The 24,259-nt window shown below is 51.3% G+C and overlaps 1 protein-coding gene across 1 annotated transcript; it reads left to right on the top strand.

Annotated features, from left to right (window-relative positions):
• Positions 1 to 1,191: 1,191 nt before the first annotated feature.
• On the top strand, positions 1,192 to 22,342 carry LGALS4 (lectin, galactoside-binding, soluble, 4). The gene is made up of 10 exons (XM_015407045.1): positions 1,192 to 1,236; positions 6,635 to 6,723; positions 8,401 to 8,590; positions 11,729 to 11,863; positions 12,171 to 12,209; positions 13,478 to 13,519; positions 16,400 to 16,429; positions 18,978 to 19,066; positions 20,544 to 20,703; positions 22,196 to 22,342. Exons 1-10 carry the CDS (start codon positions 1,192 to 1,194, stop codon positions 22,340 to 22,342), a joined length of 966 nt encoding a protein of 321 aa, XP_015262531.1.
• Positions 22,343 to 24,259: the final 1,917 nt, after the last annotated feature.

Consider the following 24,259-nt stretch of genomic DNA (forward strand, 5'->3'; position numbering starts at 1 on the left):
CGGAATTCTAGTAAATCCCGCAGGGCCCTTGATCTCACAACGGAAGCTCATTATAGTCTCAATGTGTTATTCTGTACTCCTCTAGTAATTAAATAATTAGAAAGAATAAAGTTTAGATTGAGATAAACAATTAAAGCAACATCAAGGTTTTTACAATGATTTGATTTTAGTATAGAAGTCTGTTCGGTGGTTAAAGATGTCGTTTCCCCTGTCATCGATAGATTATCGTTAACCTTTGGAAAGTTCTCGTCTAATCCGTAAAGAGCGAACCGATCCCAAATTTTGTCATTCTGTAATATTTGAGTTTTATGGTTCGCTCTTATATTTGAAATATGTGATACATTTTGGTAATACATCTCCTTCTACTTGTTGTCCATAACAGTTCATAATACTTCACAAATAGGATGAATCCATATTTTTCCCTTGCCCCTTTTTTCCTTCAGTATCCCGCCCTTTTAAGAGAAAATAATAAAAAATTCGTTTATTTTAAAAAAAGAAAAACTTGAGCACGGGGCACCTCAGAGGGAGTCGAGCACCACAGAAAGGCTTGTGAGAAGAAAGAGGTGAATGGATAGAAACATTGATATTATCCTCTGCCCCGAGGATGGGGCAAGCTGCCATCCAAATAAATAAACGCCAGGAGGACCTTGGGTCAGTCACGAGTTCTCTCAGAGCTGTTTTGTCATCTTCGAAAGAAAAGGCCATTGTTTTCAGTTGTGGATGTTGCGTGGGGTTGGTTGTTAGCAGGGCAAAGGACAGGGATGCCAGCCTCCAGGTGGGACCTGGGGATCCTTCAGAATTACACCTCATCTCCAGACTACAGAGATCAGTTGCCCTGGAAGAAACAAATGCTTTGGGAGAGCCTGGGAGACCCAGCAAGCCTCTCTGTGGCCTTTGCCGGCTTCCCCCTCCTCCTCGCCCTAACCACCAGGCAGTAGAAAAATGAAATTGGGGTCGATATCTCCAAACTTTCCAGGAAACAGGAACTTTCCCGCTGCTCCTGCAGGAGAGAGGCGAAGGTGGGGATACACGCAGCTGAGTGCAATGTGAGCTTTCTACCTGCTGGGGGGGCTCATGCCAACTGCCCCACCCCCTGAAGAGGCACCTATAAAAAACCGTCTGCCGCCCGGCCTCTCTTTTTCTCTCTCCGGCTTTGCCCCCTCTGTGTCCTGCAAGTGAGACCTCGGCATCATGACTTACGTCCCGGCACCTGGCTACATGCCAACCTACAACCCCGTGAGTATCCCTGTCTCTCCCTTTCCCCTTTTCTCCCGGGGCCCTCGGATTTCGTGCCGCTAAACTCAGCCTGCTCGAGTCCTCAGTCCGTATCCCCTGTCTTGGAGCGATGGAAGCGACAGGTGTGTTAAGCGGCAGAGCAAAAAAGTCTGGAAGCCTTAAAACGTCTTTGCGCTTTCCCCGACAGGTTCCCAAATAGGTCTCTCCGAGCCACCGGCAGGGGATGGGAGGGTCGGGTTGCCAGATCTGGGTCGGGGAACTCCTGGAGATTTGGGGATGGAGCCTGGGGAGGACAGGGACCTCCCGGGGGGCACGATGCCACAGAGCCCCCCCCCTCCAAAGCAGCCACTTTCTCCAGGGGAACTGATCTCTGTAGTCTGGAAATGAGCTGTAATTCCGAGGGATCCCCAGGTCCCACCTGGAGACTTGGCAACAAACACCCAGGAAACACGGCAAGGGTGAGTGAAACGTGGAGAATCACCGCGTAACAACAAAAACAAAGCACACAATTCTGATACACGACTATAACTTCGTTAATTAACTAAGTCATATACTTATGATCAGTGTTCCCTCTAAGCTGAGCTAGTGTGAGCTAGCTCACAGTGTTTTAGCTTCCAGCTCACACATTTTTGTCTCAGCTCAGGAAGGAGGGCTCCGGAGCAAACTGATTTACGCAGCGGCCAAATTGCTCGCTCACAACTTTAATGCCAGTAGCTCTCCAAGTAGAATTTTTGCTCACAAGACTCAGCAGCTTAGAGGGAGCATTGCTTATGATACACAGTAAAGATCCTAGTGTAACCTGATTGATTATAGTGCACTAACCACAATGGTGGACTATAGTGCACTAACCACAATATACAGATAAATATAACAATATTCAGTCTTGAAGAAATGTCCCAAGTTACAGAGACGAATATGCAGACAAGGTTCGATGTTGCGGCTGTCCGTTTTTGAAAGCAAGACAGCCACAACATTGAACCTGGTCTGCATATTGGTGCCCTATAATAATCAGGGTCTTTACTGTATATCAGAATTGTGTGCTTTGTTTTTGTTGTTGCACGGTGGTTTTCCACGTTTACTCCACCTGGAGGCTGGCATCCCTATATAATTTGTACTGAGACATGGCCTCGCTCTCTAGCAAATATCTGGTTACTTTGCTGGATCCAAAAGTTCTGCGTCATTCTAAAGCTTGCATCGTCTTGTACATCCAAGCGTTCGGTTACAATGTGCTCCTGTTGAGGGGTGTGTGTGGCACGCTTCATTTCAACACCCCTCCTAAGAAACGTGGACCAAACCGCCAGTGAAGGCTGGCTTTAAAAGTTGATTAAATATCCAGCCGATTCCTCTAACCATTGATTTTGGTGGTGGCGGGGCCAATCTTTTTGCCCAAAATCAAATCCAGAAGATGAGGAGATGGTGCTCTAATTGTCCTGTTTTTTTCTTTCCCTCTGGCCAATGGCCAGTTTAGGGTAGTGGTCAGGAGCGCAGACTCTAATCTGGGAGGAATGGGTTTGATTCCCCACTCCTCCACGTGCAGCTGCTGGAGTGACCTTGGGTCAGTCACAAGCTCTCTCAGAGTGGTTCCCTCACGAACAGTCCTCAAGAGAGCTCTCTCAGCCCCACCTACCTCACAGGGTGTCTGTTATGGGAAGAGGAAGGGAAAGAAGATTGTAAGCCGCTCTGAGACTCCAAGGAAGGGTGGGGTATAAATCCAGTCTCCTCCTCCTCCTCCTCCTCTTCTTCAACTTCTTCTTCTTCTCCTCCTCCTCCATCTCCTCCTCGGATCATAGAATTTTAGAGTTGGAAGGGATCTTGCAGGTCATCTAGTCCAACTCCCTGCACTCTGCAGGAGCATAGCCGAAACTAAGATAGCCCGACAACATACCCAAAAGATGGTCGTCCAGCCTCCGCTTGAAAACGTCCAGCGAAGAAGCATCCACCACCTCCCGAGGCAGTCTGTTCCACTGCTCAACCACTCTCACAGTTAGGAAGTTTCTCCTGATATTTAGCTCTCTTGTAATTCCCACCCGTTAGATCTAGTCTTGCAATCTGGAGCGAGAGAGAATAGATCCGCTCCATCTTCTACATGACAGCCCTTCAGATACTTGAAGGCTGCAATCATGTCCCCTCTAAGCCTTCTTTTTTCCAGGCTAAACAGACCCAACTCTTTCAGCCTTTCCTTGTAAGACTTGGATTCAAACCCTCTCACCATCCCGGTTGCCGCCACCGCCTCCTCCTCCTCCTCTTCCCTTTCTTCCTTCCTTCCTTCCTTCCTCCTTTGCCAAGTCACAAGAAGAACACTGTTTGTGGTATGCGCGCCCTCCAAAGATTGGCCCTTAAAACTTTACACTGGCAGTTTCCAAACTGGGGTTCTTCTTCGTCACAAACGCTGGAAAAGTCTCGGCAGCCTTCTGGTTCCATCCAGGCCTCCTGGAAATGTGCGACTCTTAGGGTGTTCCCTGTGGCTGTGTAGGTCTCCATCCTCCTCTGCAGAGACCCTCTGTAGGGACCGCCAGTTTGGTGTAGTGGTTGAGTGTGCGGACTCTAATCTGGGAGAACTGGGTTTGATTCCCCACTCCTCCTTGGGTCAATCACAGCTCTCTCAGCGCTGTTCTTTCAAGTGCAGTTCTTTTGGAGCTCTCTCAGGCCCACCTGCCTCACAGGGTGTCTGTTGTGGGGAGGGGAAGGGAAAGGAGATTGTAAGCCGCTCTGAGACTCCTTCGGGTAGCGAAGGGCGGGGTATAAATCCAATCTCCTCCTCCTCCTCCTCCTCCTCCTCCTCTTCTTCTTCTTCTTCTTCTTCTTCTTCTTCTTCTTCTTCTTCTTCTTCTTCTTCTTCTTCTTCTTCTTCTTCTTCTTCTTCTTCTTCTTCTTCTTCTTCAAGTCGGGACCACCCTCCTTCTTTGGGGACCCCTCTGTCTCCCACGAGCCTCCACATTCTCTCCGTAACCTGTCCACCTGTCGTAAGAGAATGAGGGGACGTGTCCCTCAGGTGACCCACCATGGGCGGTTTGACGGCACAGGGTCAGCCTAACCAGTTCATGTAACTGCAGTGTATTGGGGGTGGGCTTATCCAGCAGCTCTCTAACCCCCTCCTCCTGTGTGCACAGAATGTGCCCCAGAATCCTTTGCCACCTTTGGGCAGGAAGCTCCTCGGAAGGAAGGTGGCGTGGTATAGCCCACTCTTGTTAGATCTTGGAAGCTAGGAAATCTGGAAGCCCATGACTAGAATTTCCGGTGCATGTTATAATGGCAGTGAGATTTCCTCTTGCTTTTTTTTGGGGGGGGGGAATGGGTGCCTCTGCACAAGGGGCTGTGCACCTGTCGAATTGCCGCCTTCCTAAGCAAGGTGAAGAAATCTCTTCTCGGGAAATCAGACCAGTCACACTCCCTCTAAGCTGTGGAGTCTTGTGAGCAAAAATTCTACTTTCTGAGCTACCGGTGCTAAAGTTGCGAGGGAGCGATTTGGCCGCTGCATTAATCAGTTTGCTCTGGAGCCCTCCTTCACGAGCGGAGGCATAAATGTGTGAGCCGGAGGCTAAGAAACTGTGAGCTGGCTCACGCTAACTCAGCTTTGAGGGAACACTGCCCACAGTGTTGTGCGTGCATGCTACTTTTCTACGGCGGTGGCCATGCCTCATTACAAAGCAACATTTGCACAGGTCATGTTGGCCAAAAAACCCTGGTCTACTCAAGAGCAATGCTGTGCTCATTCTGAACCGCAGCAGTTTCGATGAACGCTGGCCAGGGAATGTACTGGATCTTGCCAGCCTGGTCCAGTGGGTTTTGCCCTGAGGTCTAATTTCCTCTTCCGCGGTTTTCTTTTTATTCCTGTGCATGGAAAGATCAGATAAAGGGTGACCGGCTAAACTGTGCTGGGCCCTATTTGACTGGGTGGGGTGAAAGGAGAACTTGGAGGGACGCTGGCAAACCAGTCGCCTGACCCTGCCACACCCAGCACTCAGTTCCTGGGCAGAATTAGGTCAATAATTAACCAGAAGTTTATTACCCCTGGAGAGTCACATTCGACCCAGAAAGCTCACCTAGGAACCGGGAAGGTTCACCAGGTGTGTGTGCCTGCGTGGGTGGGAGATGGAATTTGCCCTGAATTAGGGGCGGGAAAGCAGAAATGGGTAAATAGAGAGCTTCCCCCAAGCTCTCTTTAGGTTCTTTCTAATCGAGGAGGGCCAATACCAGGGGAGTTGCGCCCCCTGCTGCCAGACACGGGGGATACTCTGTCCATGCTCAAGAACACGCTTTCACACACACATACTAAGGTCGAATCTGCATTTGTCTTTCCCACCAGTGTCCCAGCCTTCTGACACCGTCTTTTAAAAAGCTGTCTACGTTTGGTGTCTTTTTCACACCTCAACAGTGCTAGCATACTTTTGCACGTCTGCATATGTTTATTGCCCTTTCGTGGGGGCTCCACTGTCATTGCACCTCTGCACTGCTTTAAAAGAATCTTCTCCAAACAACATTCCAACAAGCATAGAGGAAAAACGGCGTCACGGCAGCACGAAACTGATTAAAAAATCCAAATGCAGATTCGACCTAGGCCGAATCCGCATTTGCATTTTAAAATCATTTTCGTGCTGCTGTGACGCCGTCTTTCTCTAGGCTCGTTTGAATGTTGTTTGGAGAAGATTCTTTTAAAGCAGTGCGGAGGTGCAATGACAGTGGAGCCGCCGCGAAAGGACGATAAACATATGTGGACGTGCAAAAGTATGCTAGCACCGTTGAGGTGTGAAAACGACACCAAATGTAGACAGCTTTTTTGAAGACGGAGTCAAAAGGCTGGGACACTGGTGGGAAAGACGGATACAGATTCCGCCTATAAATAATGCATGTTCAATCCACTTTCGATGCGGTTTGCAACTGGATCTTACTGTGCAAGATCCACTTGCAAACGGTCGCTGAAATGGATTGGAACTGCATAATTTAGCAGATGTGAAAGCCCCCGTCTTTTTCTTCTCTGTCTCCCTGGCCTGCTCAGGAGTTTATCGATAGGGGAGTCCCGTTCTCAGACATCTCCCAGATTCACGCTTCTCCTCCCCGCCCCACCGCTTTATATATCATAGTCGCCAAAGGGGGATTTCTTTAAAACCAGAGATTTACCCACAAACAAAAAAATATTGGGGTGGTGGGGAGAGAAAAGATCTCCCTTGGCCCCATCCTGCCCACAGCCTGGTACTGAGCCGGGGGCGGGGGGCGGGAATCGAGGGCCTGACTCAATTGAAGACATCTCAGCATGCATCGACCCAGCCCGATGATGGAGACACCCTCTCCAGAGTCCCCACTCTGCCCAACCCCGCATACAGAGACACAGCGGGGGAACTCCCTCTGTGCGGGGTTCGTCTGCCTCAAGATGCCTGATGTGGCTTTTCCCTCCTTGCAGCCGCTCCCATGCAGCAAGCCCGTGCCGTATGGACTGCATCCTGGGATGTCCGTCTACGTTCAAGGGATGATACCCAGCTCAACCAACAGGTAAACCTAGATGGGGGTACCCGTGTTGGTCTGCCTGCAGCAGGAGAAAAGAGCAAGAGTCCAGGAGCACCTTTAACAAAATTTGTGGCAGGGGATGAAGTTTCGCGAGTCACTGAAGAAGAGTATCCGAAGAAGTGAGCAGTGACTCCCGAAAGCTCCCACCCTGCCACGTATTTTGTTAGTCTGTAAGGTGGCTCAAGTGGTTAAGACGCTGAACTGCAGACCGGAAGGTCGGTAGCTCGGCAGCTCGAGACCCGACTGCTGCGTGACGGAGTGAGCTCCCGTCTCCGGCCCCAGGTTCTGCCAACCTAGCAGTTCGAAAGCAAGAAACTGCAAGTAGGTACCACTTCGGTGGGAAGGTAACAGCGTCCCGTGCCCCTCGGCGTCTAGTCGTGCCGGCCACGTGAACACGGAAACGTCTTTGGACAGCGCTGGCTCTTCAGCTTGGAAACAGAGATGAGCACCGCATCCCTAGAGTCGGATTAGACTGGCTTTCGAGCAAGGGAAACCTTTACCTTTACCTAAGGTGCTCCTGGATTGTTGCTCTTTTCTACTATGAAGAAAGATTAAGGTATTTGGGGATTTTCTTTTAGTTTAGAGACACGATTTCTAAAGTTATGCAGAGGTTAGAGAAGACAAACTCTTTACCGTGCCCAGGGGTAATTTCCTGCAGGAGCGCACAGGAGCGGAGCTCCAGCAGTAAAAAGCGCAGGGGGCGGGCACATGCAACAAGCCCCGCCCCCTGCTCCCAGCAGCCCCAGGCCACGAGGAGCAAGAAGCAGCCCTCCTACTTTCCTTCTCTCCTTCTTTCCCTTTTCCTCATTTCCTTCTCTCCCTCTTTCTTTCCTTCCTTCTTGATTTCTCTTTTTTCCCTCCCTCCCTCCTTCCTTCCTCCCTTCCTCCCTTCCTTCCTGCACAGATCTGCGCATCCCCCCCCCCCACCTCTCCAATACCAGCTAGCAATCCAAAACAGTCCAGTGGCACCTTTAAGGCCAAGTTTTATTCAGGTACAAGCTCTCCCTCCTCTGTGAGGACAGATCTGCACGTCCCCCTCCCCCAGTAGCTAGCAATCCAAAACAGTCCAGTGGAGCCTGAGCGGTGGGTGTTGCCTTCTGACACACTTCCAGTGATGTCAGGGGGTGTGGCATATGCAAATGTCACACTAATGAGTTATGCTAATGAGCTCCTGCACTTCTTTTTCTACAAAATGATCCCTGACCGTGCCCATAATATTAGAGCTTGGGGATACACTGTGATCTTGACAAGTGACAGATTTCAGGTTTGGTAAAAAAAGAAGTCCTTCTTCAGAGTAATTAACCTGCGGAATTCGCTGTCCCAGGATCAATGCTCCCTCTAAGCTGTTGTGACCAAGAATTCTACTTTGCGAGCGACTGTCATTAAAGTTGTGAGCGAGCAATTTGGCTACTGCATAAATTAGTTTGCTCTGGAGCCCTCCTTCCTGAGCGAAGATGAAAATGTGTGAGCCGGAGGCTAAAAAACTGTGAGCTGGCTCACACTAACCCAGCTTAGAGGGAACACCGCTTATAACCTACTATTTGCATCCATTTAATCGTACAGTCTGTAACTATTTCATCCTGTATTTTCAATTGCATCAGCATACCATACGCCACAGATGTTTTGATGCTCTGTTTTTTGGGGGGGATTCTCTGCTTCCAGCTTCCGGGTGAACTTTATGTATGGGAGCGACATCGCCCTGCACTTCAACCCTCGCTTTAAAGGCCACGACACCATCGTCTTGAATACCTGCCAGGGGGGCAAATGGGGAAAGGAGGAGCGCCACGGGATGCCCCTGAAACTGGGCCAGCACTTCGAGCTCATTTTCATCGTCAACAGTGACCACTTCCAGGTTTGTGTGGACACTCGCGACGGAAAAGTGGGCGCTCCAGATTCGGTTTGCGCTTCGGCCCGAATGCGAGGGATGTTTGACATCTCGGCAAAGCAAATCCAAAGCTCTCTGCAGGATCCCAGCGCGCTGTTAAGGAATGTTCACAAATATTTTCTGCGCCGAGAAGTGGGAAGCGTCAGGCAAGGAATGCCAAAGATTGGTGCAGTTGATTTTGGCCGGGCACATAGAAGGGTGTAGACTTTCCAATTTCCCGGGGGGGGGGGCTGGGGCTGGGCCAGAGGCATTGCTTTGCTAGGAGCAAGGGGGGCTCACGGGGGAGGATGATACCTTCCTGAAAATTTCGGCGGGAGCTGAAGCCCCGCCCCCCCCACGAAGATTACGCCCGCTGGTTGTCTGTGGTTGCCAGTTCTGGGTTGGGAAGTACTTGGGGATTTGGGGGGCGGGGCCAGGAGAGGGCGGGGTTTGGGGAAAGGAGGGACCTCAGCAGCCATTTTCTCCTGGGGACCTGAGCTCTGTAATCTAGAGATCGGTTGTAAAAGTGTTAGCTCCCCAGGCCCCACCTGGCAGCTGCCAGCTGCAGCACAGCTGGGAAGCTGAAGTGTGTGTGGAACGCAGAGGGAAACGCACTGGAACGTTAAAACAAATTTGTGCGGAGGCAGGATAGGGTTGCCAGTCCCCAGGTGGGGCCTGGAGATCTGGAGTTACAAGTGGTCTACGGTAGAACACCTTTAAGACCAGCAAAGGTTTATTCAAGGTCATGAGTTCATGTGCAAGGCGAGCTTTTTCAAATACATTAGAATGGTAGATGAGGCTCTAAACTTATACACAGGGAATTAACAGGAAATTAGCATGTAACAGTTTGGTGTGAGAGCCAGTTTGGCGTAGTGGTTAAGTGCACGGACTCTAATCTGGGAGAACTGGGTTTGATTCCCCACTCCTCCACTTGCGGCTGCTGGATGACCTTGGGCAAGCCACAGTTCTGTCAGAGGTGTTCTTGAAAAAGAGCCGTTTCTGTCAGAGCTGTCTCAGCCCCACCTCCCTCACAGGGTGTCTGTTGTGGGGAGGGGAAGGGAAAGGAGATTGTAAGCTGCTCTGAGACTCCTTTGGGTAGTGAAGGGTGGGGTATAAATCCAATCTCCTCCTCCTCTTCTTCTTCTCCTTCTTCTTCTTCTTCATCATCATCATCATCTAACATGAAGATGTTTAAGTTATGCAAAGCGAAAAACTAAACAACAAGGTTATAAGGTCAACAGCTGTAAAGCAATAAATATGTAAAAACCTCTGCTCCTTATGTTTATCTAATTCCCTCTTATAAGAACATAAGAGAAGCCAATGTTGGATCGGGCCAAAGGCCCATCCAGTCCAACACTCTGTGTCACACAGTGGCCAAAAAAATACCAGGTGCCATCAGGAGGTCCAGCAGTGGGGCCAGGACACTAGAAGCCCTCCCACTGTTGCCCCCCCCCCCAAGCACCAAGAATACAGTGGATGACCTGCCCCAGACCGAGAGTTCCTGTCTATACCTTGTGGCTAATAGCCGCTGGTGAACCTCTGCTCCTTATGTTTATCTAATTCCCTCTTGAAGCCATCTATGCTTGTAGCCACTGCACCTCCTGTGGCCGTGAATTCCACGCGTTATATAATAAAATACAATAAGACCGTTGGATGCTGTGTTTGATCTGCGTCCCAGGCTCTCACTCAGTTTCAGGAGAACCAATGTGGTGTAGTGGTTAAAGACTCTCAAGACTAGGATTTCAGGAATCCCGGCTTCAAATCCTGACTCTGTTGGCAATCTCACTGGGCAGCAGGGTTGCCAACTCCAGGTTGGTAAATTCCTGGATATTTTGGGGTGGGCGGAGCCTGGGAAGGGTGGGGTTTGTAGAGGGGAGGGACCTCAGTGTGGGTTGAATGCTACAGAGTCCACCCCCCAAAGCAGCCGTCTTCTCCAAAGGAGTTGCAGTTTGGGGATTAGTTGTAAGTTCTGGAGGTCTCCCCAGGCCCCACCTGGAGGTTGGCAACCCCGTGCAGTGGGGGACTCGTTGCAGGCTCTCTGCCCGACAGAGCTGTGTTGGGGATAAACTGGGGAAAGAGAGAATTGTCTATGTGGCCCTGAGACCCTCCAGAGGAAAGTGGGAATCGTGTGTACCAGATAAACAGGGAGCGGAGTACAGGCCTCAGTCGTCCCGGTCTGTAAAATGGGAAGAGGAAGGACTCGGCTCTCTCGGGGCGGCTGGGCTGCAGGGGAGGCTGTCCTTGCCCGTCCTGGGCCTCGTGGGTAACGTGGGCTTGTCATGATCTGGGCTGTGCCACCAGAGGCCTACTAGTAGGGTTGTCAAGTCGCGGCGGGGGATCGTGTGTCTTTGCAGAATCCGTGCCGAGGGGATGGCAAGACGCATTGCACCGGTGTCGCCAGGACATGACGCTACGCGTCGCTCTGGCAACAAGGCTCCAAACAGCCCCGTTGCTAGAGTGACGCATAGCGTCATGTCCTGGCGACACCGGTGCAATGCGTCTTGCCATCCCCTCGGCACGGATTCTGCAAAGACATGCGGATCCCCCGCCGCAATTTGGCGAGATTTGGGAGCCCTACCTACTAGGCCCAGGGAGCCTGGCTAGCAGTAGGTGAGGCTGGGCCTACAACTCCCAGAAGCCCCTGGGAGGTTTTAGAGCCAAAATTGACCAATAGGGAAGAAGAGGGCTGGGGGGACAAAAGGGCTGGTGCCAGAGCAGAAGCTGTTCTTCTTCCCAGAGGGCAGAGCCGGAAGGAAGTCTGCTGCAGGGGAGAGACCCTCATTCTGAGGGAAGGTTGAGTAGTCTAGGGCCACTTGAGATAGTGAGCTAGGGTCAGTATATATTTAGACGCGTTAGGGCATTTGATTTCTTTTCTTTTCACCCACTTACCGTTACTATTCCACACCTTGTTTTTGACCTCCTATAAAATAAACCTTTTCCTTGTTTCACTCTGCCGGGTCCTCACGCCTATTATTCGGCCAAAAGGGAGGTCTGAAGGTCTTGGGAGGGTGCTCTGGGCCTTCTCAAGGGATCCTAAATCCAGAGTGGTGGCAGCGTCAGGTGACGCCCCACCTGAGCCGTGACAGGGCTCCTCACCTGAGCTCTCCTCCTTTGGCCTCCTACCAGGTCCTGGTGAACAGGAATCCCTTCTGCGAGTACAAGCACCGGCTCCCCGTGGACCGGATCCAGGAGGTGAACGTGGATGGGGACATGGAGCTGCAGTCGCTGACCGTCCTCGGAGGGGGCATGATGGGCGGCGGGGTGAGTCATCCCGCCTGGGGAAGCAGGTCTCTCCCGTGGACGACAGGGGCTGACAGCTCGCCCCGGGCCAGGCTGTGGCATTTGCTCACGACCCGGAAGAAACTGGGGCTTCTCTGCTGGCCTTGGAGGTCAGGAAGGACGCTCGGCCTCAAGCCCTCCCTGCCCGGTTTGCGTTTCCTAAAAGAATTCGGGTCCTTCTGCCGGGGCGTACGGGAAATGGGTTTCTTGCATTCCAGTTCTAGGCCGCTTCGGTCGACCCAGGCCGGGCCGTCCCGGTGGATTTAACCCTCTGTTTGTCTCTGTGCAGGGAATGCCAGCGCAGCCTTGCCCTCCGATGGGAATGCCGGTGAGTGCCACGACTTAACGGGGTGCTTAGAGGGCTGGGGTTTGATATGGGGACTGAGCCCTGTGGCTCACGTTGAGAGGCCGGGAGCCGAACCCGAGACCCTCCGTCTCCAAAGCAAGCGCTTAGCCTGTGAGCCACGGGGACGGTGCTTCGTTTCGGTTCTTCTGTGTGTGTGTTAAGACCCAAAGCAGATCCCCTTCTCTAAACAAGGGCGGCATATATACCCCACAATGACCAAATCCCCCTATTTATTGGGTGGTGATGGCTGCAGTGTTCCTTCTAAGCTGCGTCAGCGTGGTCCGGCTCACAGTTTTTTAGCCTCCGGCTCACACATTTTTGCCTTTGCTCAGGAAGGATAGCTCCAGAGCAAACTAATTGATGCAGCAGCCACATCGCTCACTCACAACTTTAATGCCCGTAGCTCACAAATCGGGGATCTGTCCTCAAGGAAAGGGGCGCAATAGCGCCCCCGACCAGTGTTCCCTCTAAGCTGAGTTAGTGTGAGCCAGCTCACGTTTTTTTAGCCTCTGGCTCACACATTTTTGTCTTGGCTCAGGAAGGAGGGCTCCAGAGCAAACTCATTGATGCAGCAGCCAAATGGCCCGCTCACAGCTTTAATGCCCGTAGCTCAGAAAGGAGAATTTTTGCTCACAAGACTCCACAGCTTAGAGGGAGCACCGGCCCCAAGAAAGGCAGTCGAAAGCCAGCACAAACCAAGAAGGGGCATCCTAAACGCCCAAATACGTCCTTTTTGAACCACAGTTGTGAACGGGCCTCAAATGTATAGATCACCTCCCCCGGGAAGGGGGGGGGGCACCATTAAGAATTGCTTCACCCAGGGCTTTTTTTGTAGAAAAAGCCCAGCAGGAACTCATTAGCATAATAGGCCACACCCAACAGCAGAAACTCATTAGCATATGAGGCCACACCCCCATGTTACCAGAAGTGTGGTCATCCAGCCACACCCACCTTTTGCTTCTTATTCTGTTTACTTTGTCGTCAAAACCCTGGGCTTTTTTTTTTAGCAGGAACTTCTTTGCATGTTAGGCCACACACCCCTAATGAAGCCAGTCCTAATGAGTTTCTGATGTTGGGTGTGGCCTATTATGCTAATGAGTTCCTGCTGGGCGTGGCCAACTCAGGAGCCAACCGGAACTCCGTTCCTGTGCGTTCCTGCCCAAAAATAGCCCTGGCTTCACCCTCCGAGCCACAGCCTGGATGCAAAAGCGCTACCCGGTTCAAGCTTTTGCTCTCACTCTTCGTTTTAGGGCATGATGCCAAATCCCGGATGCCCCCCTGGAAACTACCCTGTGAGTACTAGGGTTGCCAGGTTTGGGTTGGGAAATACCTGGAGACTTGGGGGGTGGGGCCAAGAGAGGGCGGGGTTTGAGGAGGGGAGGAGCCTCGGCATGGCCCAAGGCCATAGAGTCCACCCTGCAAAACAGCCCTTTTCTCCAGGGGAGCTGATCTCTGTCAGCTGGAGATCGGTGGTCAAAGCGGGAGATCCCCAGGCCCCGCCTGGAGGCTGGCAACCCTAGTAAGCAGTGCTCCCTCTAAGCTGTGGGGTCTTGTGAGCACAAACTCTACCTTGTGAGCTGCTGGCATTAAAGTTGTGAGCGGGCGATCTGGCTGCCGCGTAAACTCGTTTGCTCGGGAGCCCTCCTCCCCGAGCGAAGGCAAAAATGTGTGAGCCGGAGGCTAAAAAAAACGGTGTGCTAGCTCAGCTTAGAGGGAACACTGCTAATAAGGACTCACAATAAGCGGAGGGGGAGAACTGACTCAGAAGGTTGTAAATATTCCAGCAGGCTGAATGGCTCAGATGAACGCATGAAGCTGCGGTAAACTGAATCAGAACATCACTCCATCAGAGTCGTCTACTCTGACTGGCAGCCACTCTTCAGGATCTCAGGCGAATGTCTTTTCCCATCACTTCCTTTTAACTGGAGATGCCGGGGGTTGAACCTGGGACCTTCTGCATGCCAAGCAGAGGCTCTGCCACTGAGCCACAGCCCCACTTCATGGCTCTCCAGGGTCTCAGGCGGAGGTCTTTCACATCCCTTCCCATCACTTCCTTTTAACTGGAGATGCCGGGGGTTGAACCTGGGACCTTCTGCATGCCAAGCAGAGGCTCTGCCACTGAGCCACAGCCCCACTTCATGGCTCTCCAGGGTCTCAGGCGGAGGTCTTTCAGATCCCCTCCTGCCTGGTCCCTTTTAACTGGAGATGCCGGGGATTGAACCTGGGACCTTCTGCATGCCAAGCAGAGGCTCTGCCACTGAGCTACAGACCCACTTCATGGCTCTCCAGGGTCTCAGGCAGAGGTCTTTCCCATCCCCTCCTGCCTGGTCCTTTTAACTGGAGATGCCGGGGATTGAACCTGGGACCTTCTGCATGCCAAGCAGAGGCTCTGCCACTGAGCTACAGACCCACTTCATGGCTCTCCAGGGTCTCAGGCGGAGGTCTTTCCCATCCCCTCCTGCCTGGTCCTTTTAGCTGGAGATGCCGGGGATTGAACCTGGGACCTTCTGCATGCCAAGCAGAGGCTCTACCACTGAGCTATGGACCCTCCCGTGAACACCTGAATCAGACTCTTGGTCCATGTCTACTCAGACTGGCAGTGGCTCTCCAGGGTCTCAGGCAGAGAATTTTCACACCTCCTACTGCCTGGCCCTTTTTAACTGGGGATGCCGGGGATTGAACCGGGGACCTTCTGCACACCAAGCAAGGGGCTCTGCCACTGAGCCACAGTCCCTGCTAGAACTTCATCCGGTGGGGAACTGCAGCTGCTTCTGGGGAGCAGTGGCCATGTCGGATGGCCAATCCAGGCCTGCGACTTAGTTCCGCTTCTGAATCTGTCCTGCGAAAGAGGTTCCCATTGGGCCCCCGATTCATGAGAGCTGCTCTTCTGTTTCTTAGGGTATGATGCCGAATCCCAACTATCCAAACCTTCCGGTAAGTATGCAGACTAAAGATGGGAAAGGAGGTGGGGGGTGAGTTTGTTAGCAGACAGTCTTCACCCAGTGGTGAAGCGCGACCCACCTCTGGGGTGGAACGGCGGTTTGAGACTGGCTATTTCTTGTCTCCCACTCCCAACGAAATCCGGCAGCTACCTCCGGGATGTCTTTTACAAGGCAGATTATTCACACGCTTCTATCCAATCCCTGTGGAGCGTGGCCTGTGGTGTGTGTGTACGGGTGTTTTAATACAAGTCCCGCATGCATCAGTGTAGGCGTTCATTCTCTCTCTCGCTTCTGATGGGTAAGAATCATTCACTGCTACAAGGTACGTTCTCGTAGGGCCATTAGCAGCGCCCCGATTAAATCCACAGACGGATCAAGTTTATTTATTTGAATTTATTTGAATTTTTACCCTGCCGTCCCAGCCTAAGCCGGCTCAGGGCGGCTTACATAAAACAGATAATTACATTAAAAGCATAGATTACGATTAAAACAATTCTAAAACCATAATAAAGTGCTGGTAATCGTTAAAAGGTTAACGCACGCAGCCTTGGAATCGGCTTGAACGAATTCCCACCCAATCTTTTCCTAGCTTGCCTCGGTGTGGCACCGTGGCCAGTAGATTGGGGTCTGAGTTTGAGTCCCTCCTGGGCAGCATTTCCTCCAAAGATCCCAATTGCTCTGCTTGCGGATCTCGGGCGGTCTCCCCACACCTGGCCTCTGGGGTCCAGGGCTGGCACACGGTATTTAGTTTCCTGCTCTGCAGCTGGTCGGATCCTGTGGGGTCAGCGTTCGATTATTCCCAGCCTAGCAGGAATGTAAGAAGAAGAAGAAGAAAAGAGATTGGATTTATACCCAATGGCCCTTCACTTGGAGTCTCAGAGCGACTGACAAACTCCTTTCCCTTCCCCTCCCCACAACAGACACCCTGTGAGGTGGGTGGGGCTGAGAGAACTCTGACAGAAACTGCTCTTTTTCAAGGACAGCTCTTATCAGAACTACGGCTTGCCCAAGGTCATCCAGCCAGGTGCAAGTGGAGGAGTGGGGAATCAAACCCGGTTCTCCCAGATTAGAGTCCACACACTTAACCAGTGCACCAAAGTGGCCAGAGAGGCCTAGATTCGCTCTTTACCCCCCAGAATCAAGGGTGTGCGTGTCAGGTTTCCAAAGCGGGTTCCGGGACTTGGCCTGGCTAACCACGGTTTTGTTTTTTCTTCCCCCCTCTCCTTACAGATGATGATGGCTCCGGCTTCCTACAATCCGGTGAGTAAAGATGGTAATGGTTATTGGAATATTCAGTTAATATGGCAGAGTTTCGCCCAGTCATAGGAGTGGATCCTGAGTGCAGTAAACAAATCTCCCACAAAGTGTATTGCAAAAAGGGGACACTTACATTCATTCCATCAGATCCAGTTCACGTCCAGGTTGCCGTCGAAAGGAGAGAGAGAGGGAAGCCTATCTAAAGAGGACTTTCCCTGTCGCAAGTGGCCAGCTAGCACGGCATCTTGTGTGTGGAAGTATGAGGGCATGGTATCCACAGGAGAGACCGGCAGAGACATGTGTCTCCATGGAAGGCCATGGGCAGCGAGGGAGAGGACAAAGGGAGAGAGAGGAGAGGGCAGAGGGCAGCTCCCAGGTCAAGACAAAGAGAGGCCTCCCATTCAAGGAGATAACACCTATACACCCTTAAGAGTGATGTAGCGCCCCCCGATGTCCAGGCATGCTGGTTCGCTCACTCCAGCTAAGATTGCCTGGCTGTTACCTCCTTTGCACTCCCCCGTTATCCCTTAAAATTCCCTTTCGTCTTGGAGGACTCAGCCATGGAGTGACGCAGAGATGCTCACAGCATGACCGGGAAGATGTGAAATGGCTAAGCGCAAAAAGCTGGCTATGGGTGTGAAGATGAGAAGGGCTGGCGCTTTAGCATCCCCGCAAAAGTTGCGGCTTCTCAAAAATACCCCTTTTTTTGACGAGCTGCTGAGACACTGCGAGAATAGCCCCTCTTCACCCCCATCCGAGGTACCCAGTAATGCACCCTAGCGTTATATCATCCTGCAGGGCTTTTTTTGGTAGAAAAAGCCCAGCAGGAACTCATTAGCATAATAGGCCACACCCAACAACAGAAACTCATTAGCATAGTAGGCCACACCCCTGACAGCTCAGCTCATTAGCACATTAGGCCGCACCCCCATGTTACCAGAAGTGTGGTCATCCAGCCACACCCACCTTTTGCTTGTTATTCTGTTTACCTTGTTTGTTGTCAAAACCCAGGGCTTTTTTTGTAGCAGGAATTCCTTTGCATGTTAGGCCACAGATCCCTAATGTAGCCAATCCTAATGAGTTCCTGCTGTTGGGTGTGGCCTGTTATGCTAATGAGTCCCTGCTGGGCGTGGCCAACTTGGAAGCCAGCCGGAACTCCGTTCCTGTGCGTTCCGGCCCAAAAATAGCCTCATTCAGGATTAGAGACAGGTGGAATAAGATTTGTGACTATTTCGTGATATGGGAAAGTGATCTCTGCAAACCGTCTCAGCTTCATCAGAGTTTGTTATTCGGAGGAGAGAAAGGGCTGCCTTCCACCCCCAAATCTAGGTTTGCGAACCAATGTTCCCTCTAAGCTGTGGGGTCCTGTGAGCAAAAATTCTACTTTGTGAGCTACTGGCCTTAAAGTTGTGAGCGGGCGATTGGGCTGCTGCCTAAATCAGTTTGCTCTGAAGCCATCCCTTCCTGAGGGAAGACAAAAATGTGTGAGCCGGAGGCTAAGAAACTGTGAGCTGGCTCGCGCTGACTCAGCTTAGAGGGAGCACTGCGTGCCAACTTCCAGGCAGTGTCCTTAAAATGAATTAGTATTTTCTTTTACGGTCCTTCTTTGCAGAAGTTCTCAGCCACTTCCTCTCTGTCTCTAAACACAGTCGCAAATGAAGTGGCTACGGACCGCCTAGGCTGCCGTCCGTTTCCTCTGACTTCTTCAGGCCGCCGTTTCTTGCTTCACTTCGGTTCTCTTGCTGGGCAAGACGGACTGCAGAGTCAGAATGAACTTCTAGAGTTTTTGGGGCTCCACTATTGAAACAGCGGCCTCAAGAAGTCAGAAGAAACGGACAGCGACCCCGGCATGGTTATAATTGTTGGCTATCACTGTTGTGGGGAGGGGAAGGGAAAGGAGATTGTCAGCCACGCTGAGGGCGAATCTGCATTTTTCTTCCCCACCGGTGTCCCAGCCTTTTGACTCCGTCTTCAAAAAAGCTGTCTACGTGGGGTGTCGTTTTCACACCTCAACAGTGCTAGCATACTTTTGCACGTCCACATATGTTTATCGTCCTTTGGGGGGCTCCACTGTCATTGCACCTCCACACTGCTTCAAAAGAATCTTCTCCAAACAACATTCAAACAAGCACAAAGAAAGACGGTGTCACAGCAGCACAAAACTGATTAAAAAATGCAAATGCAGATTCGATCTGAGACTCCTTCGGGTAGTGAAGGGCCGGGTATAAAAAACAACTCACCTTCTTCTTCTATAATATCATAGAATCCACCCTCCAAAGCAGCCATTTCCTCCAAGGGAACTGATTTCTGTGGTCTGGAGACCGGTTGTAATTCCAGGAGATCTCCAGGGTGTTGGCAAAACCGACATTAGGGCTGAGAGAGTGTGAGTGGAGATTCGAACCCAGGTCTCCCAGATACTAGTCTGACGCTCTTATTCACTGTGCCACACGGGCCGTCGCTTTGAAGTTTTGGGTGAAGGGAGTGTCGGAAGTCCTTTCTTTCCTCCCTTGATTTCTAAGGGTAATTTTTGTACAATGAAATTTTGTTTCAGCAAGTGCCCTATAGAGGTAACTTCTCCGGAGGACTGGGCTCGAAGAGGACCGTGGTGATACGAGGATTTGTTCCGCAAGATGCTAAAGGGTACGTGCCACGCTTGGGTCTGAACGTCATAAGAACATCAGAAGAGCCCTGCTGGATCAGACCAGTGAGGGCCCATCTAGTCCAGCATCCTGTCTCACACAGTGGCCAGCCAGTTCCTCTGGAGGGCCAACAACAGGGCAGAGAGGCTGAGGCCCTCCTAAGAACTTGAGAAGAGCCCTGCTGGATCGGACCAGTGGTCCACCTAGTCCAGCATCCCGTCTCACACAGGGGCCAACCAGTTCCCCTGGAGGGCCACCAACAGGGTGGAGAGAGGCCGAGGCCTTCCCCTAATGTTGCCTTCTGGCTCCAGGATTCAGAGGATTAGTGCCTCTGAATGTGGAGGTTCTGCTCAGCTTGCTTGGTATCTTGGTTGTTCCTATTAAAGGGGGGCTTCTGAATAGGTGTGTTTAGACTTTTGCATCTATAACTGATCTTTGCATCTGCCAAGCAGTGAATGACTCAACAGGGTTGCCAGTCTCCAGGTGGGACCTGGAGACCTCTTCTTTGTATTTGTGATCTCCAAACGACAGAGACCAGTTCCCCTGGAGAAAACGGCTGCTTTGGAGGGTGGACTCTGTGGCCTTGTACCCTGCTGAGGCCCTTCCCCTCCCCTCCCCAAACCCCCGCCCTTTCCAAGCCCCACCCCCCAAATCTCCAGATATTTCCCAGCCAAGAGATGGGAACCCAGATTAAACATTAGGTGCCAATCTCCTTGCACAATCAGGCAATTCAACTGCTTTCCTTCTGTGGCTTGCAGACATATATCAGTGTTTACCAGATTAGATATAGCCAGGGGTCATTTCCTGCAGGAGCGCACAGGAGCAGAGCTCTGGCAGTAAAGAGCCCAGGGGGCAGGCACATGCAACAAGCCCCACCCCCTGCTCCCAGCAGCCCACAGACAGAGCAAGAAGCAGCCAGGTAAGTTGCAGAGCCCCCCCACCCCCCAGCCCAAAACAGTCCAGTGGCACCTTTAAGACCAAGTTTTATTCAGGAACAAGCTCTCCCTCCTCTGTGAGGACAGATCTGCACTTTCACCCCCCCCCCCAATAGCTAGCAATCCAAAACAGTCCAGTAGAGCCTGAGCGGTGGGTGTTGCCTTCTGACACACTTCTGGTGATGTCAGGGGGCGTGGCATATGCAAATAAGTTATTCTAATGAGTTATGCTAATGAGCTTTCCTTTCAGAACAGGAAACAAGAAGGCCTAGAGGTCTGGGTTCAAGTCACAGCCAGTGCCACAAGAAATCATTAATCAGCTTTTGAGAGCAATCGGCCTCCTGCCAGCCATAGTCCATGCTAGCTAAATTAAACCTCCATGTGCACGTGCAGGCTACCTCTGAAAACCAAAATCAGGCGGGGCTCTTGCCTTCCTGCTGGAGAGCTCTCATCTGTCAGAAGGAGGTCATTAAATCAGAAAGAATTTTAGGTTGAATCCAGTGGGGATCTTCTCATGCCTTTTAATGCTCTTCCCTCCCCCAGCTTCCGGATCAATTTTAAAGCCGGCAATGATATAATCCTACACATTAACCCCCGCTTGAACGAGCGGGTTGTGGTGCGGAACAGCTTCTTGAATGGGTCCTGGGGCCGTGAAGAGCGAGAGCTGTCTTTCAACCCCTTTCAGACTGGACAATACTTTGATGTGAGTATTATCCCAGGAGATGAGTTCTAATCCAGTAATTGGGGGGGAGGTATTAAGAGCTGCTGCCCTCTGCTGGAAAGGATCAGAATTGCCTCTCTGGGTGCCTTTTTAGCTAAGGGAGGGAAACATAGTGCAGCTTGCTGCTGCCCTCTGCTGGAAAGGATCAGAATTGCCTCTGGGTGGCTTTTTAGCCAAGGGAGGGAAACATAGTCCAGCTTGCTGCTGCCCTCTGCTGGAAAGGATCAGAATTGCCTCTCTGGGCTTCTTTTTAACCAAGAGTACTGGCCACAAAATGGAGCTGCGGTGGCTCAAGTGGTTAAGACGCTGAACTGCAGGCTGTGGAAGGTCAGTAGTTCAGCGGTTCAAGACCCGGGTGCCGCAAGACAGGGTGAGCTCCTGTCTCTAGTTCCAGCTCCTGCCAACCTAGCAGTTCGAAAGCAAGAAATTGCAAGTAGATAAATAGGTACCACTTCGGTGGGAAGGTAACAGCGTTCCGTGCGCCTTGGTGTTTAGTCATGCCGGCCACATGACCACGGAAACGTCTTCGGACAGCGCTGGCTCTTCGGCTTTGAAACGGAGATGAGCACCGCAACCCTAGAGTCGGATTCGACTGGCTTTCGAGCAAGGGAACCTTTACCTTTACCTTTTTACTGGCCACAAAAATTCCACATTCATCTCTGGAATACTGTGTGTCGCTTACACAAGAATGCCACTGAGATCGTGTTTACAGATGCATGTGTTTCATAACTGTATTGAGTAAATGTGGGAAGTTTTAAATTCAGGGAACAGACTTCAGCCTTCTGATCATTTGGGGGTCAAGTTTCTAAGCCTCATGGCTTTGAAGATAGATCCAGGTGAGGTCACCGTGTTGGTTTGAAACAGCGGAACAAAGGTTGAGTCCAGTGGGGGCACCTTGAAGCTCGATAAAGTTTTATTCTGGGTATAAGCGTCCGTGTGCATGTACACGTCTCCCAAAAATGTATACCCTGAATAAAGTTTTGTTGGTCTTAAAGGTGCCGCTGGACTCAAACTTTGCTAGGCTTTGAAGATAGCTTTTAAGAATGTATGTAAAGTATGTAAGGCAATTTCTAAGGAGAATTGAGCTGAATGGAAGTTTAGAGGCTGGCGAGACGTAGCTTTGCCCTTCTCAACTGATAGCAAAATTTAAGAGGGGATCTAGGAGGAAACCATGTCGAGGAATACGGATTAGCTTTATTGCTGTAAATGGCAAGATCTGGTTTTCCTCACCCATTCTTTTTATGCTGTGTTATTCTTTTTGGAAAAAAATAATGAAGTCTGCAAGGCTGGGGAGGGCCCCAAGTATACAAAAACCTTTGCCTTATCTGTGGGTAGCCCCGTTTCTCCGTCCTATAGCTAGCAAACTGAATTGTCTGTTCTGAGGGGAGTGATGCTAAAATGGATCCAGGTTTTGCAGGCCCGTTTCCTGCTTCTGATTTTCCCTCCTCTCCTGGTCTTGTCTTGCCCGGAACAGCTCTCCATCCGCTGCGGGAACGAGCGCTTCAAGGTCTTTGCCAACGGCCAGCCGCTCTTCAACTATTCCCACCGCTTCCGCAACTTCCAGCAAATCAACGACCTGGAAATCGATGGCGACGTGGTCCTCTCTTATATCCAGTACTGAGCGAAGAAGGGGACCGGAGGCAGAGACACCTCCCCCGGGGCCCTGATGGGAGGATGAGACCGTAAATGGCAGTGCCAGTAAAGCATTTTATTTTGAAGAATGCCTCCCTCGTGCTTTTGTATACAAATGTGAACCGTCTTCAGCCTCTGCGGAGGTTTGGGGGTGAGGAAAAAACGTGGGTTACGGGGCTGGGCAACAGAAGGCCCTGGTTGATTCCTGGAGAAATCCTAGTCGTTCCTTTCACCCTCCAGTTGCCCCACCAAAGACCCCTGCCCTGATCCCCACACAATATCACATCCCAGCGATTAAAATGTGGAGTTTGTTGCCAGAGGATGTAGGGATGGCCACAGGAATAAACAGCTTTAAAAAGAGACTAGATAGATTCGTGGAGGACAAGTCTATCTGTGCCTACTAGCCATGCTGGCTGAGGGGAACCTCCACATTCAGAGGCACTGAGCCTCTGAATCCCAGAGCCAGGAGGCAACATCAAGGGAAGGCCTCTGCCTCTCTGTCCTGTGGTTGGCCCTCCAGAGGAACCGTGTAAGACAGGATGCTGGACTAGATGGACCTTCACTGGTCTGATCTAGCAGGGCTCTTCTGATGTTCTTAAGTGATTAAAATGTGGAATTCGCTACCAGAGGATGTAGGGATGGCCACAGGAATAAACAGCTTTAAAAGGAGGTTAGATAAGAACATAAGAGACGCCAATGTTGGATCAGGCCAAAGGCCCATCCAGTCCAACACTCTGTGTCACACAGTGGCCAGAAATACCAGTGCCATCAGGAGGTCCACCAGTGGGGCCAGGACATTAGAAGCCCTCCCACTGTTGACCCCCCCAAGCACCAAGAATACAGGGCATCCCTTGCCCCAGACCGAGAGCTCCTATCTATGCCTTGTGCCTGAGAGCCACCGATGGACCTCTGCTCCATATTAAGAACATAAGAGATGCCAATGTTGGATCAGGCCAAAGGCCCATCCAGTCCAACACTCTGTCTCACACAGTGGCCAGAAATACCAGGTGCCATCAGGAGGTCCAGCAGTGGGGCCAGGACATTAGAAGCCCTCCCACTGTTGGCCCCCCCAAGCACCAAGAAGACAGAGCATCACTTGCCCCAGAGCCCCTATCTATACCTTCTGGCTCATAGCCACTGATGGACCTCTGCTCCATATGCTTATCTAATTCCCTTTTGAAGCCGTCCATGCTTGTAGCCGCCACCACTTCCTGTGGCAGTGAATTCCATGTGTTAATCACTCTTTGGGTGAAGAAGGACTTCCTTTTATCCGTTCAGCAGATCAGATATAGCCAGGGGTCATAGATAGATCCATGTAGGATGTCTATCAATGGCTACCAGCCATGGTGGCTGAGGGGAACCTCCACTTTCAGAGGCACGAAGCTTCTGAATCCCAGAGCCAGAATGGAACCTAAGGGGAAGGCCTCAGCCTTTATGCCTTCTTGCTGGACTTCAAGGGTAACTGGCTGGCCACTGTATGAGACAGGACGCTGGGCTAGATGGACTATTGGTCTGATCCAGCAGGGCTCTTCTGATGTTCTTATCAGGGGACGTCCTCAACCTTTCTGCCCTGTTGTTGGCCCTCCAGAGCAACTGGTTGGCCCCTGTGAGAGACAGGAGGCTGGACTAGGTGGACCCCTGGTCTGATCCAGCAGGGCTCTTCTTATTCCAAAAGTGCCTGACCTATACTTGGTTAAAACCCAAGGGTATTTATTCTTTCAGCTAAAAGAACACAGAATTTTCCTTTTGGATAAAGCAAAATGTATCTGCGGTGTGCGGAAAGGCGGGCTCCGCAGTGTGGTTCCCGACTGTTCATGTGTGGACATTTATGGACGTGGATATCAGAGCAGAGGAACACTCATTCCCCATTCAGGGATCTGATCTGGGGAGGGAAGTGGACCCCAAG

The sequence above is a fragment of the Gekko japonicus genome, unplaced genomic scaffold (assembly GCF_001447785.1).
Source record: "Gekko japonicus isolate JY-2015 unplaced genomic scaffold, Gekko_japonicus_V1.1 scaffold2099, whole genome shotgun sequence".
NCBI lineage: Eukaryota > Metazoa > Chordata > Lepidosauria > Squamata > Gekkonidae > Gekko > Gekko japonicus.

Coding starts and splice junctions, on each gene's coding strand:
- LGALS4 (XM_015407045.1), top strand. CDS start 1,192: ATGACTTACGTCCCGGCACCTGGCTACATGCCAACCTACAACCCC. Junction 6,724..8,400: donor ATACCCAGCTCAACCAACAG/GTAAACCTAGAT, acceptor CTCTGCTTCCAG/CTTCCGGGTGAACTTTATGT. Junction 8,591..11,728: donor TCAACAGTGACCACTTCCAG/GTTTGTGTGGAC, acceptor GCCTCCTACCAG/GTCCTGGTGAACAGGAATCC.